Source organism: Dromiciops gliroides, chromosome 3 (genome assembly GCF_019393635.1).
Source record: "Dromiciops gliroides isolate mDroGli1 chromosome 3, mDroGli1.pri, whole genome shotgun sequence".
NCBI classification, from domain to species: Eukaryota; Metazoa; Chordata; class Mammalia; order Microbiotheria; family Microbiotheriidae; genus Dromiciops; species Dromiciops gliroides.
This window is the reverse complement of record NC_057863.1, coordinates 340,959,478-340,979,194: the sequence shown is the minus strand read 5'-3', so window position 1 is coordinate 340,979,194 and position 19,717 is coordinate 340,959,478. Positions and strand designations below refer to the sequence as shown.

The window sequence follows — 19,717 nt, the reverse complement described above, 5'->3', positions numbered from 1 at the left end:
GAAGTAAACCAAAAAACAGGATGAAACTAAATGGGAAATTTTGTGAGAAAGAAAACAGATTGAGAAAATACACCATTTAAACAGGTTTTTCAAACCACTGCTTGAATATGTACTGAGCACTTCCTCTGTTCGGGGCTCAATGCTAGGTTAACAGTGGCTTTTTTCTTTGCCACACACAGAAACATTAAACAAGGAAGCTATAATGGCATATATGACCACATTAAATTTCTTTTCACTGGTTCTTCCCCCTACTTCTGTTTCCCTAAGCTACCATTTCTGCCAGCGAAGGCAGTCCAAATGATTTAATATTAGCAGCAGAAAGGCTTTCAAATCAGAATCCTTCCATAAGACATAAGAAAAATTCTTGTCAATTTCAGGTTTTATTCCTTCCTAATAATAATGTTGGTCTTTCACATACAAAGATGGCACCACTGATCTGCCAGTGTAAAGTGTACATACTGAGCTACTTTTCAGTAGTGGGGACGAGGTTCCAAGGATAAAAGTCATTCAGGACCTTTTGAGACTCAAGGCATACTTGTGGCAGAGGCAGGGGGCCGTCTGTAACTTTGAAACCAAAGTTTCACATCATGCTCTCTGCCTGCTCTAAATCATGCTGGCCATAGTATTTATGACAAATGTATCATTTATAAAAACCACAAATTTAAGAAGCCAAGAATTTCATTACAAAAACACAGATAGTCTTTAACACTGCTGAGTTTGCAGGCAAAAAAAACCCTCGCAGAAAATCTTTCTGCTACTTGTTCATTATTTAGCTTTATAAAATGAAGAGAGCAGAATAAGATATAATCAAGTATTCCATGAAAGTGGCTCTGAGCTGTTCAGTCACAATGAATTCGGCTAGTCTTAAGCTATGAAAAACTGTGGACATACACCAAGGGCAACGATAGAGAAAAAAGTAAGCGAAATCTGCAACTAATTGGACTTCATGAATGGGCAGATTTGATTCCAGAGTAAAGCTACTAGAAAACTCAAAATCAGGACAGAGAAAACACTTCTTAAGATAAAAATGCTTATGGTGGAGGCAGCTGGGTAGCTCAGTGGATAAAACACTGGCTCTGGATTCCGGAGGACTTGAGTTCAAGTCCAGCCTCAAGACACTTGACACTTACTAGTTGTGTGAACCTGGGCAAGTCACTTAACCGTCATTGCGCCCCTCCCCCTCAAAACAAACAAACAAACAAACAAAAAAAGTCCCCCCCTTCTTTGGGGCAGCTAGGTGGTGCAGTGGATAAAGCACTGGCCCTGGATTCAGGAGGACCTGAGTTCAAATATGGCCTCAGACACTTGACACTTACTGGCTGTGTGACCCTGGACAAGTCATTTAACCCTCACTGCCCTGCCCAGAAAAAAAAAGGAAGAAAAAGAAAGTAAAATGCTTATGGTAATGAACCTCTCTACTTGGAGTCTGCTGAGGATAAGATAAACTTTACAAAACTCACTGTTACAGATCCAAGGAAGAAACGAAAACCAATGTACTTGGCAATGGGACAATAAAGGAGAGCTGAATTATTTGAAAAAAAGAATCTAGCAGGCCTCTAAAAAAATCCCAAGCTGGTTACAGTACATTTATCCTTAATATTCTCACAATAATTTCTTTCCACAACAAGAGAGCATTTTCAATTATATTTTCACCCCTTATCAATTCACTGCTAACCCACCCATATGTATATGTTGTCAGGGTTAGACATCTTCTGTCTGTCCCAGCTCCATGTCTTCAGGCCACCCGAGCTAGCCACTTCTCAAAGTCCTGGATGTCAGCAGAGCCTTCATCCCCCATAGCTCCCTTGGCACTGCACTCCACAAATTCCACCTTCATTGGCAACTGAGAGAATTCAAATTCTTTGCCCTTCTTTCCAAGCTGAGTGATAACAGCACCTGAGCTCTCCAGTGTGCTGGGGGCAGCGGTTCGGGTAACTCTCAAGGTATTACTGTCAAACCAAGCAAACACATAAAATAGAAAATTAGGAAGGGGTCCACAGTCCAAATTTACACAACACTGAAGATCCTTAGAGAAAATTAGAATATTGCAGAAGACTCTCACAGCACACATTCATTATACTTCATATACATTATACTGTAATGAAATTTCATTTTAAAACTTTTAAACAAAAGAATCATTTTGCCAACTATAATTTAAATTTTTCCTACGGATACTGAGCTAAGATATAGATGTAAATCTTATGAAAAATCCTTTAGGTGTTATTATTCCATTTGCCTCTCCCCCCCCCCCCGCCCCCCACCAACTGTCACACTTTTCTCTCACCTTACAACAATGCTATGAGGTAAGGAGGGTGAATATTATTGTCCCCATTTTATAGATGAGGAAATTGAAGCACAAAAAGATGAAATTCCTTGTCCACATTTGCAGAACTCATCCTGCCCTTTCCACCAGATTGTATGTGCTTCCCCAATATTCTAAGTAACTATCCCCTCTTTTTCTTTCACAAAGATAGAGTGAGGGAGCAGCTAGGTGGTGCAGTGGATAAAGCACTGGCCCTGGATTCAGGAGGACCTGAGTTCAAATCTGGTCTCAGACACTTGACACTTACTAGCTGTGTGACCCTGGGCAAGTCACTTAACCATCATTGCCCCGCGAAAAAAAGAAAGAAAGAACCCAAAGACTAGAATTTTAGAACAGTTAAGTCTTCTTAAAGTATTATGAGTGTATTTTTTACACTCAGCTAACATCAGTGAAATACTGAGGTCCCTTTTAATTCTAGTTCTGTGGTCTTAAGAGTCTTTATTTTCACCATCTCTTCAACCAGATGATTATTTTCAATTAGATTATCAGAAAAGTCTCAACTTAAAGTATCTTAGTGCCATCTACTGGCTATTAAGTGAAGGTAAGTATTGCTCCAAATTGTTCTGAAGTGGTACATTTGGAGATAAAAACTCTATCCCAACATGATTTGCTTACAATTAAAGTACTGGAACACAGGACTACAAAACACCTTCATGAGTGAAAAGCACTTATTAATACTATGTGCCAACTGGTCAGTTAATAAACATTTGTTAAGCACCTACTATGTTGCCAGGTATTGTGCTAAGCACTAGAGATAAAAGGAAAGGCAAAAGACAATTCTTGTCCCCAAGGAATTTACAATCTAATAGGAAAGACAATATGCAGACAACCATGTACACACTATACAGTGGATAAATTGGAAACAGTCAATAGAGGAAGGGCCAGCTAGGTAGTGCAGTGAATAAAGCACTGGCCCGGGATTCCCAAGGACCTGAGTTCAAATCCGGCCTCAAACACTTGACACTTACTATCTGTGTGACCCTGGGAAAGTCACTTAACCCCAATTGCCTCACTTAAAAAAAGAAAAAAAGAGATCAGAAAAGAAGCTAGGATTTTAGCTAGGACTTAAAGGAAGCCAGTAGGCAGAGATGAAGAGGGAGAGCATCCCAGCCAGTGAAAATGCCTGGAGTCAGGAGATGGAGCATCTTCTTAAGAATAGCCAGGAGGCTGGATTGCAGAGTATGTTAGGGTTTGGGATGGGGGTAGGAAGATGGTATAAGGTGGAAGAAGACTGAAAAGATAGGGGAAGGAAGGTACAGGTTAAGGAAGAGCTTTGAACACCAGAGTAGTTCATATTTGCTGTTGGAGGTAACAGAGTCAGGAGAGTTAATTATTGAGTTTAGAAGTGACAAGATCAGACATGGCCTTTAGGAAGAGCATTTTAAGAGCTGAATGGAGGGTGGCCTGGCAAGGGGAGAGCCTTGTGGCAGGGAGACCAGTGTACATGCTGGAGACACAAATACAAAAACAAGGCAGTGTTTTACCTCAAAAAATATAAATTAAAACTGTGGCAAAGAACTGGAAATTGAGGGAATGCCCATCAACTGGGGAATGGCTGAACAAGTTGTGGTATGTGAATGTAATGGAATACTATTGTGCTGTAAGAAAGGATGAGCAGGAGGAGTTCAGAGAAACCTTGAAAGACTTAAGTGGACTGATGCTGAGTGAAGTGAGTAGAACCAGGAGAACATTGTACACAGTAACAGCAACATTGTGTGATGATCAACTGTGACAGACTTGGCTTTTCTCAATAGTGCAATGACTCAAGACAATTCCAAAGAACTCATAATGGAAAATGTTCTCCACTTCCAGAACAAAAGAACTGTGGATTCTGAATGCAGATTGAACCATACTGTTTCTACTTTTTTGTGTTTTTTTTCCTTCTTCAAGGTTTTTCCCTTTTGTTCTGATTCTTCTTTCACAACATGACTAATGCAGAAATGGGTTTAATGTGATTGTACATATATAGTCTATATCAGCTTGTTTTATGTCTTGGGGAGGTAGGATGGGGGAGAAAATTTTGGAACTAAAAATCATACAAAAACAAATGTTGAAAACTATTTTTACATGTAACTGGAAAATAATAAAATGCTTTTATGATTAAATAAAAATTAATTAATTAAAACTGGAGGAAACAACATGTAGAAGAAGTAGTAGTGGCCAGGGAAGAATATTTTGCTCTGGGAAGTCACAGGGAGAGTGAATGACATCATAGAGCAGTCACGATGATGAGCCCTTGGTTTAATTATTATTCCCAGAGCAAAGGTGGAAAGGGGGAGAATAGGAGAGGGTGTAGCTAGATATGGGGTGGCAAGGCAGTTGTCAATAACAGACTGAGACAAGAGCTAGATTGGATGTAAAGAACAGTCTGGTCTGGGGCTGGCTAAGTATAGCAGGCTATGTGACTTTGCTCTCATTCATTCACCTACTAGGACAGATCAATCGTCCCCAAAGCAGGAGTTCCAAAAATGAGCAGATTAACTCTCCTAGGCCATAGTCTCTGGTGGGTAGAGTGGCACCCAACGACTTATTTCTGAATCCATTCTTGAAAGTGTTTTACTTAAAAAACCAAGTGAAATAGGAGAGAATCTCCTGTCTAAAAGCCTTAAGATAGGAATAAAGTAATGTAAAAGAGCTTTGGTTTAAAGAGAGGGAATGTAAAGTCTACAGCAGAGGGAGGCCTTCTCTTGGGTACTGAGGTATCATCACTGTCTCAAAGTTTAAGAAAGGTTAAGGAAAATTTTATTCAATGTTGAGGAGTGGGACGGAAGGGGGAAAATTGTTTCCCTTTCCCACCTCACTCCTAGATGATGTAATCACAAAAAGAGAAAGCTAACAGAAGTTACAAAGTGGGTTTTTTGGGGGTTTTTTGGTGAGGCAATTGGGGTTAAGTGACTTGCCCAGGGTCACACAGCTAGTAAGTGTTAAGTGTCTGAGGCCAGATTTGAACTCAGGTCCTCCTGAATTCAGGGCCGGTGCTCTATCCACTGTGCCACCTACCTGCCCCCAACAAAGTGTTCACATTCAAAGTAAGTGCAAAAATATGTCTATGCCCCGTTATCCATCTACAGAGTATAAAAGTATACCTCCCGATAGAAAACTGGTCGTGGATAGATTGATCAAAGATTGGCGATGCTCTTGGTGGCCTTTAAAAAGTTAAGCCTGACAGCCCAAGTGGACATTAGAAGCAGGATTATGTGCTGGGGACACAAATACAAAATGCCCCCAGCTGTGCCCAGACCCACCATCCTCTAGAGAGCAGCAGGGGCAGTGCAGGGGGCTGTCTTTCCTCCCTGTTCTCATAGGTTATGGCATCTGCCACTCACAACCTGCAAGGAGCAGAAAGAGCCACAGAGACAGAGAAAGTTGGGAGTGGGCGGGCAGGCAGCAGCTTCTAGAAGCACACCTTTTGGAAACAACAAAGAGAACTGATTATGGCCTGCAGCACACCAGGGGTAGGGTGTGGTGAGGAGGGACTCCCGAGCTAGAGTTCTGGGAATGGGACTCAGAATGTGTCTTGAACTTGATGGCAGTCGCTTCCCTCCAGGGAAGCCAACCCATGAGTCCTTGTGCCAGGTTGGGGAGGGGGTCCAGCGTGTATTATAATATTTGTGAACTGGTTATAAACATCTTTAGACCAGTAAATTTTGTAGACTTCCCTACATCACTAGATATAGTAGGACATATAAACTTCTCATTTAATCAATTAAATCTCCAATCCTCCACTGACGTCCTACTTTGATGCCTCACGGTGGCCCAGAGGAGACCCAGTGTTCTTTTTTGGTTTTGTTTTGTTTTGTTTTTTACATATAAGGTATTTTATTTTTTCCGTTACATGTAAAGATAGAGACCCAGTGTTCTTGAGGGTTATTCCAATGGATTGCAAGTTTGGGTGATTAAGGCTTTAAGCAGAGGTCCAGAAAGAGGCTGCTCTATCCTCAAGGTCCAACCTCAGTAAGTACAGGATGTAATCTATGTTGGTATAGGGAGTATTCACATGTGTTTTTTTTAAAGCTGGGCCTCTGATTCTATGTGTGTGGAACTTGTGATGTGAAATCTTGACCTCACATGCAGATCAGCAACTTATTTGTTAATTTATGGTTACTGTGAGAGTTGCCTTGGGCACAGGGATCAAGTGACTTTTTCATAGGCCATACAGTTACTTATAATAAGCAGAAAATTATGCACAAAACATTTTTGTGTTCCAAATAGTGACTTTAGATCTGTTAAGGGTTCTAAAAGTACAGCATATTTTTCAATCTTTCTAAAAATTTCTTTATTTGGGGGAAAAGTTCTGAATACTTTAAAATTTCCAAAAATCTTCTCTCTCTACTGCTAACAATGATTCCATTGGTAGCTTCATCTCTGTACACACAGGATAGCTTTTTAAAATAAAAGTTAACAATTTCCTAAATTATTTCCAATCAGATCAAAACATCCAACCCTATGGCTATATATTACACAGCATTTAAAGTTAGGAAATCCCCTCCACCAATATAGATGAAGGCTCTGAGACCTAAGCAACAATCTGAGAGACAGTAAGTCACCTCCCTTTTCTGAGCCTCAATTTCTCTATCTGTGAAATGAAGATAACAATGTACTACCTCCCTCTTAGGGTTGTTCTGGAAAAAAGTACTATCTAAACTTTAAAGTTACTTTTATTTATACTTTTATTTATTTATAGCATACAGTATTTAGATATAGAATGTGTATATGTGTATAGATATGTTTAAATATGTATATACATATACATACATGCACACACATATACACATGTGCATATCTCAATTATTTAAAAGTCCTCAATTTCTGTCACCCATTTTTTAAAATGACATGGATATATTCAGAAGCCTTAGATCCATACTCACAGTTCTTTTTCCAGCTGCTGCTGAATTAACTTGGCCGATTTTGCCATTGTGAGATCTAGAAAGATGAAGATGTCACCATTGGTTTAAAATCCAGGAATATTAGTAATTAGCCCTTCTACACAGAGGTATTTTCATGTCTGACAAGTCTTCTACAGGCTTTTATTTTTTTAAAGGATAACCTTTATCTTTTCCCTTTCTCCATCACAGAGCAACTATATCTGCATCCACAAGTTGTTTTTAAATCAAATTACTATGCTAGACAAGATGGGCACAGTTTTAAATTTAAAGTGAAAATAACTTAGCAACTCTGAAATATGCTATTAAAATAAAAATGACCTATAGGCATTTTCCATTGTTAGTCCTTAAAAGAGGCTGATAATACCATTGAGGCAGAGTAAGATCATAAAATGAGACAGTCATGGAGCTAAAATCAGGGCTCAAAATACCTGAATTTACACTTGGTTATTCAGTTGCTATCTCTTCTACTATCATTATTAAATGCTCCTCCAAATCACTAAGTATAATAGGCTTTTGCATCACTCTGTCAAAACATTTGAAAATGGGGCAGTTAGGTGATGCAGTGCATAAAGCACCAGCCCTGGATTCAGGAGGACCTGAATTCAAATCCAGCCTCAGACACTTGACAGTTCTGTGTGACCCTGGGCAAGTCACTTAACCCTCATTGCCCCACCCCCACCCCCCCAAATGTATGAAAATGTCAAAGAAGAATGATTATGCTAAAACGGTACCACACCTGAAGATGTGCTGAGATAATCTTACCAACATGATGATTACCTTGCTTATTGCAGGCTATCAATAATGATGGTGCATTCTTCAACACCATGCTGTCAATAAGGACCTGATAAAGAAACTCAGCTACATCTTTCACCTCCCGCTGGAATGTAGCGCTATCCACAACAAACACGATTGCTCTGAATAAAATGGAAAAACAAAACAGTGTGAATTGTCACAACGATCTCTGAGTTCTGCGCTAGATCCTCTGTGATGTCTACAAGGCCTTTACTCCAGGCCAATAAAACAAGCGAGTGCTGCAGATGGACCAAGATCAGAATGAGGCTCGGCACTCCCATCAGTGCATCTGCAGGTCCTAACCCACAATCTTCCTTTTCAGTTGCTGAGACTCCTGTAATCCATAGGTAAATATGAAAGCACAATATGAGAGCTTCCACAGGAAATTTTCGCTACAGAACTCAACTCGTATAGATGATTTCATACTCTCTTTCATCTAAAGAATAACTTCATGAGTGTTAAACATCCAAAAGAATGCCCCCAAGAAAAGTCGTTAATATCACTGCCCCCCTTTTAAAACAAAAAACAATTTAGCTGAGACTGAAATAAGATAAACAATATCTTTAAAGGTTGGTCTAGTCAAAGTAAAGATGAAAAGCCAGACACCACAACTTTTCACTTCATCTTGACCTTCTCATCACAAAGTCTTGAATTTCTTAAAGAAAATTCATTAATGGAAGAAAGAAATGGCAGGACCTATGAATCTCCTGGATTTCTGTTAATAGCACCACTATTCTCCAAGTCATCCAAGTTTCAGTCCTCCCCCTGCCTCCCTCCAGTGACCAAGTCCTATCAATTCTTCCTTCACAATCTCAAGTGACACCCACCCTTTCTTTCCTTTTATTCTGCCATCATTCTTTTTTCAGGCCTCTATTACCCTTTACCTGGACTATTATATTGGCCTCCTAAGTAGTCTTCCTGCCTTCAGTCTCAGCCTCCTTTCCCCCAGGTCTGTCCTGCACAAACCTCAAGTTCCTTCTGCTCACACTTTCAAAGGTTCACCACTGCCTACTAGTGATACAATCATAGATTTAGATCTGGAAAGGACCCAGAGGGCTTTCTTTGGCTAACTCCTTCATTTTATAGATGAGAAATGGAGGTGCAGAGAGGAGAGCCCAAGGTCACACAGGTCATAAGTGGCAGAGCTGGAATTCAAACTCAGATCCCCTGATTCTAAGTCTGGTTCCCTTTCCTTTCCACAGTACCATGAATACTACCTGCCACGTACGTGATGCTGTGCCATGTGAGGGGTGGTGTCTCCTTCAGTTAAGACGCATCCAACAGCAACAGAAATGAGGTAGGAACCCTACAAATGGCACAGGAATGAGATGTTCTGGGAGTTCAGGAAAAGGAGAAATCATTTCTGGTTGGGGTAACCAGAAAAGCTTTGTGAAAGAGGGAGCATTTTTTGAGAAATGGGCTTTGAAGAATGGATGGAGTTTCCATAGGTAGAGATGGGAGAGTGCAGCACAGGCAGAGGAAGAAAGGTGAGGTGAGCACATCACCAAAGTGAGGCAGCACCAGGTGTACTCAGGAGAAAGCAGAGCAGCTGAACTGAATATAAGACTGATGTAGGAGAGCAATGGGAAAGAATGCTAGAAAGACTGGGGCCAGGCAGTGGAGAGCCTCCAATGCCAACTAAAGAAATTTTTACGGCAGTGTGGTTGATAAGTACTGGATCTGGAAAGGATTTTTCTTTAAAAAGATACAGAATGGGACAGGTAGGTGGCACAGTGGATAGAGCACCAACCCTGGAGTCAGGAGTACCTGAGTTCAAATCCGGCCTCAGACACTTAACACTTACTAGCTATGTGACCCTGGGCAAGTCACTTAACCTCAATTACCTCACTAAAAAAAAAAAAAGAAAGAGAATTTTAGAATAGAACTTTTAAAGTCACTAGTAAAAGCACATGTTCCTCAAATTATGAAATTCTTTCTCCTGTGCTCCTTAAGGTATCAGTCTTTTCTTTTTTAATTTAATATTTTTGGTGAACAAAAATTTATTTTCTCTCATGTCTGCTTTCCTGCCTCCTCCCCATTAGAAAAAAGAAGAAAAAAAACCTCTTTTAATAAATATGTATACTGAAGTAAAACAAATCCTCTCATTGGCCATGTCTGAAACTGTCTCATTCTGTACCCTGAATCCTTCATCTCTATCAGGAAGAAGATAGCATAGTTCCCCATCAGGCCTCTGAAATCAGGGTTGGTCAATGCACTGATGAGAGTTAAGACTCTCCAAGTTTGTCTCTACAATGTTGTACTATACAAACTGTTCTGCTTCTGTTCACTTTATACTCCATCATTAATTCAAGTATTTTTAGGTTTCTCATTTCACATGGAATAAAAGTATTCTATTACATTCACATACTAGCCATTTCCCCAGTAGATGGGCACTCTCTTAGTTTCCAGTTCCTGGCCACTACAATAAGAGCTACTATATTGTTGTACACATGAGTCCCTTTCATCTTTATCTCTCTGACATAGCTGATTGATTTAGATGAATGGTAACTTACACATGGTACTGGATCTGAAATGCTCCTGAGACCCTTCCCAGTTCTTAGATTCTACTTCAAGATTTTTTTAAAGAGTTTGGTGTTCACTGAGATATTTTCATGGAATGAATACATTTTAAATAAAAAATACTAAATATAGCATCATAAGAAAAGCATTCTGTGAAAATCACATAAGTAGTGTCAATTTATATACTTTTTACAGAAGCATCAATATTACGTCTCATTTACTTACCTGGCTGAAGCCTTAAATCGCTCTAAGAACTGAAGCCTCAAGCTCTCATGACCAGGGAGATCAATCAAAGTCAAACTATTACCCTAGGAATTTACAACAATAACATACAATTAATGTCTCAAAAAAGACATTATTATGGAAATTCTATGTTCAGAAAAGAGTAAATTTATTTACCAAAAAGCAAGTCAGGACAGGATACCAATATGCTGTTTTAGAAATAACATTCACAAATTCGTATAGTTATTTTAAGTATTTAAATGATAATATATGGGGCAAAAGACTAAAAAAAATGCAACAGGTATTTATTAAGTATACACTCAGTACTGTAGTAGGCCCTGTGGATAATTTTAAAAGGCCATGTTCTTTACTCCTCAAGCAGCTTATAATCTAGTTGAGGAGAGACAAGAATAAAATACATTATGCAACAGAAAATAATTAAGTACTAATTGTTTGGTGTAAGCACTGAAGGAGCTCAGAAGAGAGATCAGTGAGGACTAAGTCAAGAAAGTCTCTACATGGGTCTTGAGATGACTCTATAAAGACAGAAGGGATGGCTTGAGGGGGTCACGTTGTGGCATGTTGGGGGTCGACAGGGAGAGGAATGGTAATGGCATTCCACTTGAGTTCACTACTCATAAAGATTAACAAGGGGGGGGGGGTTGATTTTAAGACCCGAGCCACAACAACATAGAAAAAGAAATTCGAGATATTAACAAAATTAATCATTAAATAGTATTCCACTGCGTGTCCCAACAGCATTGGGACCATTTTGTATATTGATCTGGAATTGTGAGAGCAAAGTGACTTAATAGTCCATCTCTTTTTGAGTAGCACACTCATTATTGGGCATTTGCAGAAGAAGTCAAGACAAGAGACCAAAATATTCAAGCAGCCCTTTCTATAATAGCAAAGAATTAGGGGAAGAAAAAAACAAACACTGGGTGTCCATCTGTAGGGTACCAAGGCTTTAGCTGTATGGCTGGGTCTCACAAGGAAAACTCTAACCTCCCATTCACCTTGTAACATAAGGGGAGGCACGTGTACATGCACATCTTTCAAGAACACTTTTGTATCATTAGCGGTCCTTAACATTCTTGGAGACTTTCTTATCAATAGTTTATCAGGGAGGTATAGAGTTCTACATGCTGCACTTAAAGTACATCCAGTATGAGCTAACCGTGCACAAGGAATTCGCACAACCTTTTAACCAATCAGCATCTCACACACGTGCTTCTATAATTCTGATTCCCTAGTATAGAAAAAGAAGACTTTTTGTCAAGTATGTTTACATGTATAAATATCAGAGGGAATCTGATGGGAATTCATATAACCTCCACCAACCGTCCTGGACACTGACCCCCCCCCCCCCCCCCCCCCCCCCCCCCCCCCCCCGTAAGTGAGTCTCCTTTAAATAAATTCTATCTCTTTCACCCTGGAGCTGCCAACATCTTTCTTTGGTAGTGAGTTTCCATCACAGTATGGGAGAGGTGTTATATACCTGAGCCCATCCCTGAATAACTGAAAAATGATAGTATATAAATGCAAAGGAATTCAGTAAAACACAGGAAGATTTGCATGAATTGAGGCACAGCAAATCAACAAAATCAAAAGAAGAGTATGCACAATGACTACAACAGTGTAAATGAAAAGATCACTATCAGGAAGGCTGAAAAACTGGAAAATCGATGAATGTCAAAAAGGACAAAGAGATGGGGTACTACTGGGGCAGAATGTTATATACTTTATAAAATGTGGTCACTGTATGGGATGTTTTTGCTTATTTTTCTCTGCCACAAAGGAGGGTTCAATCTGAAAAGGAGGAAGATTCCCCAACCCAAGAAATGACAGTGATATAAAAACAAAAAGCAAGAATAAAATGTTCTTGTATTTTATTTTTGTTTGTTTGTTTGTTTTTGCAGGGCAATGAGGGTTAAGTGACCTGCCCAAGGTCATACAGCTAGTAAGTGTCAAATGTCTGAGGCCAAATTTGAACTCAGGTCCTCCTGAATCCAGCGTTGGTGCTTTATCCACTGCACCACCTAGCTGCTCCTCGATGTTCTTGTATTTTCAAATGAAACACAGCTTTTAAAATGAAAAATGGCTTTTGAATAACTAAAATTGCTTCCTTTCAGTCAGCTTGGGAAGCTTACTACTATTTATAATAGTTTTTATGGGAAAATGTATTCTAATTTATAAACAACTGAAATAATTGAAACCCATTTGTAAGTTGAGGACTTCCAGTATGCTAGTGCAAATAATAACATGGGTATTGTAGACTCTGATGAATCCTTACCCTGTCATTGTTGACTCGGTACACAGCAGAGCTATCAGTAATAGATGTCTGCGTATTTCTGTAAAGTCCTGTTAACAGCTGTAAAACAAAACAAGAGATCAGATTAAATTTTCAGGTTTACTAAACATGAAATTCCCCTGACCCTCCAAGATGCAAAGCCCAACACATTGACTAACACAAAAATGAAGTATGTAAACTATTCCTCTTTTCAAATGATCAATTCTGCTAGGGGTCACTCAGAGTAAGACACTCTTGATTTCTATACCTCCAAAACAACTTCACACAAAACTTTCAATACATGAAAGAAAAAAAATTACATTTCAAAAAAAATCAGCAGGGGCAGCTACGGGGCGCAGTGGATAAAGCACCGGTCCTGGATTCAGGAGGACCTGAGTTCAAATCCAGCCTCAGACACTTGACACTTACTAGTTGTGTGACCCTCAGCAAGTCACTTAACCTTCATTGCCCTGCCCCCCACCAAAGAAAGAAATCAGCATTAATAACTTGAGTTTATTGATTTTTCACAAATGCTATTTTTAGTTATTTCTACTTTCTAAAAGAAAGGAAATAAGAGAAAAAGGAAAGCTTTTACCCTAATTCTGTAACTATGAAGTTACTCATTTCAAAAAAAGCACAACCTTTCTAGAATGCCAAAGAGAACAGCCACCATGATAACAGCCTTACCAACTTACACTGAAGGGTTTGCTATCTTTATAGTTTTTATCATCATCATCATTATTTGTGGGGCAATGAGGGGTAAGTGACTTGCCCAGGGTCACACAGCTAGTAAGTGTCAAGTGTCTGAGGCTGAATTTGAACTCAGGTCCTCCTGAATCCAGGGCCGGTGTTTTATCCACTGTGCCACCTAGCCGCCCCCCATCCTTATAGCTTTTAACATTATTACTACAATATTTCTGCTCTTTCTGCTGCTTCTTTACCTGTCCTGGCATCAGGTGAAAGGAGTAAAGGGAAGTGCTAAGCATATTTTCTAATGTTCAATAAGTTAAATCACTTCTGGTAACCACATGAAAACTGAAATGTACAAAAGCTAGCAGCCTTACTTGCTTCCCAAGATACCTCTTTCCTATCTAATAGGGTAGGAAATATTTCCAGATTTATCAGAATTCATTTACAAATTACCACAAAGCAACCAATGGCTCAAAGGACTATCATAGATCTCTCATATTTCTGTCACAAAGCTCTATTACATGACAGTAAAAGCATTTACCCTGACAAAAAGGAGCGTCTTCCCCGAGTCACAAAGTCCAACCAGAAGTACAGCTCTTCGACTGCTTTTTCTGCTCTGAATGAATTTCCAGCATACTGTGAAAGTGAAGAGAAAATAATTAAGATAACATACCTGGTCTAAAAGTCTCACTTTACAAAAAGCTACAGCCTGAACCCAAATAAGTTTCCTCACTCCTTATCTATAGTCCATTTCGCTATACTAGGCAGCTCAGTGGGGCTTTGGAGTCAGAAAAATGAATCCTACTGCAGGCACTTAAAAGCTGTGTGACCTTGGGAAAGTCACTTCACTTCTTTGTACCTTGGTTTCCTCTTCTGTAAAATAGGGATAACAATAGCACCTACAGGGTGGTCATGAGGATCAAGTGAGTCAACGTCTATAAAATGCTTTGCAAATATTAAAGTACCATATAAATTGTATTATTAATATATGATATATAAATTAATATGTAATATATAAATTATACTATATACTAAAGGTAACTTAATCAACCAGTATGAAACAATACCTAACATAAAAGTCAATGCAAAATAATTTGGGAGTGGGAAAGCACCATCAGTGGGAGATCAGGAAGGTCTCAGCAGAAAAGGGCACTGAAGCCAGGCTGTGATGGGAACTAAGAGGGGAGGGAGGAGGGCATCTCAGGCACTACAATGGTACAAGCACGGCAGATGGGCTGCACACAAGGAACAGCAAGTAAGTCAGCAGGCTACAACAGAGTAAATGAAGGGGAGTGATGGATAAGCTTGGAGCTTTAAATGCCAGGAGAGTTCGTGTCTGGCCCAAGAGGCAATAGCTACCAGAGCAATGGTTCTTAAGCTGGGTCTGTGAATGTGTGTTTTTAGAAATACTTTAATAATTACATTCCAGTATACTTGGCTTTCTCTGTAATTCTGTGTATTTTGCTTGATGTATTTAAAAACATGTTTCTGAGAAGGGGTATCAGCACATTACCCTAAGGGGACATGACACAAAAGAACTTCAGAACCCATACACCAAACCATTCTTAGGAGAGGAGCCAACATGGTCAGAGCTGTGCTTTAGGGATATTAACCTGACAAATGTGTGATGGATGGACTGAAAGTGGGAGACTTGAGGTAGGGAGACCAATCAGGAAGCAACTACAATAAGACAGAGCAGAGAGGATGAGGGCCTGAACTAGGGTGGTTATGGTACTGAGGAGAAAAAAATGAATGTAACTTGGCAACTGGCAGGATATGGAATGTGAGAGAAAGAAGAGCTGGGGACAATCCCAAGTGTTTGCATGTGAATGACCAGAAGGATGGCGGTGCCCTCAATAACAGGTTAAGTTAGGAAGAGGGATGGGTTTTGGAGGTCTGAGGGGGAGTGAAGCTAAAGGCAACTCCTCGATTTTGAACATGGGTGACTAAGAGAAAAGTAGTCCCACTCATAGAAAAAGGGAAGTCAGAAGAGGGAGCAGTTTGGGGGGAAAGGTGAGTTCAGTTTCAGATACGTTGAATGGAACATTCAGGAAGTGCCCAGTAAATAAGCTTAAAGCTCAGGTGAAGAGATACCAGAAAAATCTGAATATATGTCATGGCACAGTACTACAGAAAGAGCATTGACTGGAATCAGAGGACCTGGGTTCAAATCCCACTTCTGACATTTTCTACCCAGGTGACCTTGAACAGGTCTCTAAACTCTCCAGGGCCTCAGGACCAAATTCTGCAGAGAAGGCATGGAGGCCAAAGATGAAAAACAGTGCTGGGGGATTTCTGGTCAGGCTGGTCATCTGAAAGGAGGCAGGCAGTCAAGTAACCAGACATCTACTCCAGCAAGGCCCTAAAATCATTAAAAGTCATCAAGAAATCCAGTGAGAAACTACAGTAAATTACTTCTTCCATCAAAAACAGCACAAAAAGCCAGCTAGAAGCCTATGGATGACAGGAAAGGGGCCTCTCTCCAGCAAAGCCAGAGCTAGCACAGGCAAATAATCTAGAAGAGCTTGTATTAGAAGCTAGACTCCTGACCTTCCCACAGACAGGCCAATGAACTTTATGGCTTGCAAGCTATATTCTGAGGCCACAAAAGTTGAGGACTATCCCAAGAAAGTCTGGGTGTGAACAAAAGCACACAATGAAGTGAAGCCGCCAGGAATGTCAGCAGCCATTCAGATGATCAGAGCTCAGACCTAAACACCACAGGCCCAGGGCCACCAAGGTACCTAGAACTCTGCCCGAAGATTCCCAAAGGATGCAGGGGGATGAGGTCGAGGTCAACATGGATGACAAAGATTGAAAACAAGCAGAGCCACCTCCACACTCAAAAGCACAGCAGAAAGTAGAAACTAGTTCTAACACAAAGGCCTAATTAAGAACTAAGGCTAAGGAGAGGAGGAAACACAAAAAGATACTAACCACTATCAAGAATTGTAATCTATCTGCAAAGTCCCAAGCTCCCTAAGCAAGCAGTGACTCAAAGGAAAAATGGTTTTTCAATAAGGGCTGCGTACTACATAAAAGAAATGAAACAAGACAAAAAGTGAAATAAAAACTCTGGAGAAAAAAATTAGAACAAGAATAAAGAGCTAAAAAGTCAAAGTAGCAAACCTTACCCAAGTAATGTATTTCCTCAAAATTAGAACAGGCCAAAAAGAAATCAATGACTGAATGAGACAATAAGAAATATCAGAATGAAATTTTGTAAAAGAAGAAAATCTAAGTGTTTGATAAAGAAACCTGGAAAACCAATCAAGAAGAAATAATTTAAGAATTGGACTCCCTAAAAACCTGATTTAAAAGAAAAACCTGGACACTATATATTTCAAAGTATCATTATGAAAACTGCCTAGATCTATAGAATTGGAAAGCAATGGGGAAGAATCCACCAATCACCTCCTGAAAGGAACTCCAAAAGGAAAAATCCAAGAATATCACAGCCAAAATCCAGAGGCTCCATGTCAAAGAAGAAAAAATTTCTTCAAGCAGTCAGAGACAGTTCAAATAACAAGGAACCACAGTAAGGATCACATAAGACCTGACAACTTCTGCTATAAATAAGAGAGCCTGGAATATAATATTCCAAAAAAGCAATACAGGCTTATAACCAAGACTAACAACCTAAAAAGCTGAATATAATTTACAAAGAAAAAAAGGGGATGTTTAATAGAATAAAAGACTATCAACCATTTGTGATTAAAAAAAAAAGCAGAGCTGAATAGGAACTTTGAAATGCAAATATGAGTTAAGAAAAGTTGAGAAAGATGAATTTATATGAAGAATTGGAAGAGGCTCTGTGATGATGATGATATGTAAACATTCTTTTTTTTTTTTGGTGGGGCAATGGGAGTTAAGTGACTTGCCCAGGGTCACACAGCTAGTAAGCGTCAAGTGTCTGAGGCCGGATTTGAACTCAGGTACTCCTGAATCCAAGGCCAGTGTTCTATCCACTGTGCCACCTAGCTGCTCCAATACATAAACATTCTAATGAAGAAACAAGTGTCCCTTCAGAAACTTCATGTCTTTAAAGAGAGTTAATTGTGAAAATGAAGCAAACAGACGACCTGAAGGTGGATTGATTGTGGTCTGAGAATTCTAGAGAGAAAAGAAAAGGGAGGGTAAAAGAATACATTAGTATAGAAAGGAGGAGATAGAAGTGATAATGACACCAAAAATAAGAATTAAAAAGAGGAAAAAAAGAGAAGGATCACTGAAACATTTTTAAAAGTATAGAAACAAGTTCAGAAAGAGGATAATTCTGAAAGTAATAGGTTTAATTTATTATATACTTGTTTTTAAAAAACAGTATGAAAGACATCCACTAATTCATATACAATCTTCTTTTTGTATTCTATTTTATATATGGAAATGCTCCTTTTTTTGTATTTGTAAGGTTCAGAATGAAAAACATTTTGAAATGTTTAAAATACTGAACCTAACAAAACCCAAAACATACATACATATGTATACATGTATGTGTGTGTGTATATACACACACACATATATGTGTATATGGTGTGTGTATGTATATGTGTGTATATATGTGTACATGCATACATGAAGAAACTGAAAATAATGCTGGAACTGGATGAAGTCCAGAAAGTTCTGGATTTGAATCTTACCTCTGACAGGCAAGTCATTTAATTTGAAGAATCAGGTATGTCAACTGACAAAAAAAATTTGCCTGGTATTCAGGATATTCTTAAATTCTGGTCCTGAGTCTCAGTTTCTTCATGTCATACCCACTAACTGTGGATGTCCCCCAAGGCTCCATCTCAGGCTCTCTTCTCTTTTCTCTCTATACTCTCTGACTTGGTGATTTCATCAGCTTCCACGGGATCAATTATTATCTGTACACAGATGATTCCTAAGCCAATTTATCCAGTTCTAGACTCAGTTGCAGAGTTCTGGTTGCACGTGGACATTTCAAACTAAAATGTCCTGGAGACAAAACAGAATTCGTTCTCCCCCCCCCCCCTCAAACACACACCCCTTTCCCACAATTCCCTATCACTGTCAAGGGCACCACCAATCCTTCTCACTCTCATTACCCTGCCCCCCCCCCCACATGTTTCTACCTTCACAACATCTCTAGCCTAAATCCTTTTCCTTCCCCTCATAATTCAGGCCCTTACAACCTCTTGCTGGACTATGGAAACAGGCTTCAAATTGGTCTCCCTGCCTCAAGTTTCTCCTCACTTCAATCCATCCTCCATGTAGTTGTCAGAGTCATTTTGCTAAAGGATTCATATCTGACAATATCACTCAATAAACTCCAACAGCTTCCTATCACCTATATAATAAAAGATAAATTCCTCTGTTTAGCATTCCTCTGTTTAGCTCCTTCACACCCTGGCCTCTTCCTATCTTTTCAGTCTTTTAATATATTACTCCTCTCTACACACTCCCTACAGGTACACAGAGGAAGAGAAGGGGATAGACTGTCTTCGATAAACCACAAGGCCCCTTTAGTGCCACCATATTTCTTTCAGAAACAAAAATCGCCATTTTAAAATTTGGAATACCAATATTCTACCAATTTTGTCCTGTCTGCAGCAGATGATTGTACAGAACAGTCTCTTAAGAGCCGATGAAGACTATCAAGTAGAGGGCAATGGAGGGCTCTGCCTGTGGAAGTGTGAGCAGGAAGGCACCGGAGGGGCACGTGGTAAGTGTGAGCAGGCTCCGACATGTAACAACCAAGGGTCTTCAAAGAATGGGAGGCAGGGATGAAATTTGTGCTGGAGAAAGATGCGCTGGTCGCGTGGCAGCGGCAGGCACCCCTTGGTGTCAGGGGAAGGTGGGGAAGCTCCTGCTACGTGGACAGGAGTGGCACCGGAGGGAACTGAGATCTGCATCTTGGATGGGTGGGAACACCAAATATCTCCGAGTACCCGCACCCACCTCCCTGCCCGGCGGGAGGGGACAGCGGGACAGTAAAGGTACTGACCGAAGGCAAGGGACTAGACTAGT

General features: G+C 39.8%; 1 protein-coding gene across 1 annotated transcript in view; it reads right to left on the bottom strand.

Moving 5' to 3' along the window:
* Positions 1 to 1,630: 1,630 nt before the first annotated feature.
* The window catches only part of LOC122746658 (inhibitor of carbonic anhydrase-like), a 95,069-nt gene continuing 76,982 nt past the window's right edge, over positions 1,631 to 19,717 (bottom strand). The window contains 6 exon segments of the mRNA XM_043992455.1: positions 1,631 to 1,949; positions 7,192 to 7,246; positions 7,987 to 8,123; positions 10,747 to 10,829; positions 13,040 to 13,117; positions 14,268 to 14,362. Of these exon segments, the coding sequence (XP_043848390.1) occupies positions 1,736 to 1,949; positions 7,192 to 7,246; positions 7,987 to 8,123; positions 10,747 to 10,829; positions 13,040 to 13,117; positions 14,268 to 14,362 (662 nt within the window). The 3' untranslated portion in view covers positions 1,631 to 1,735.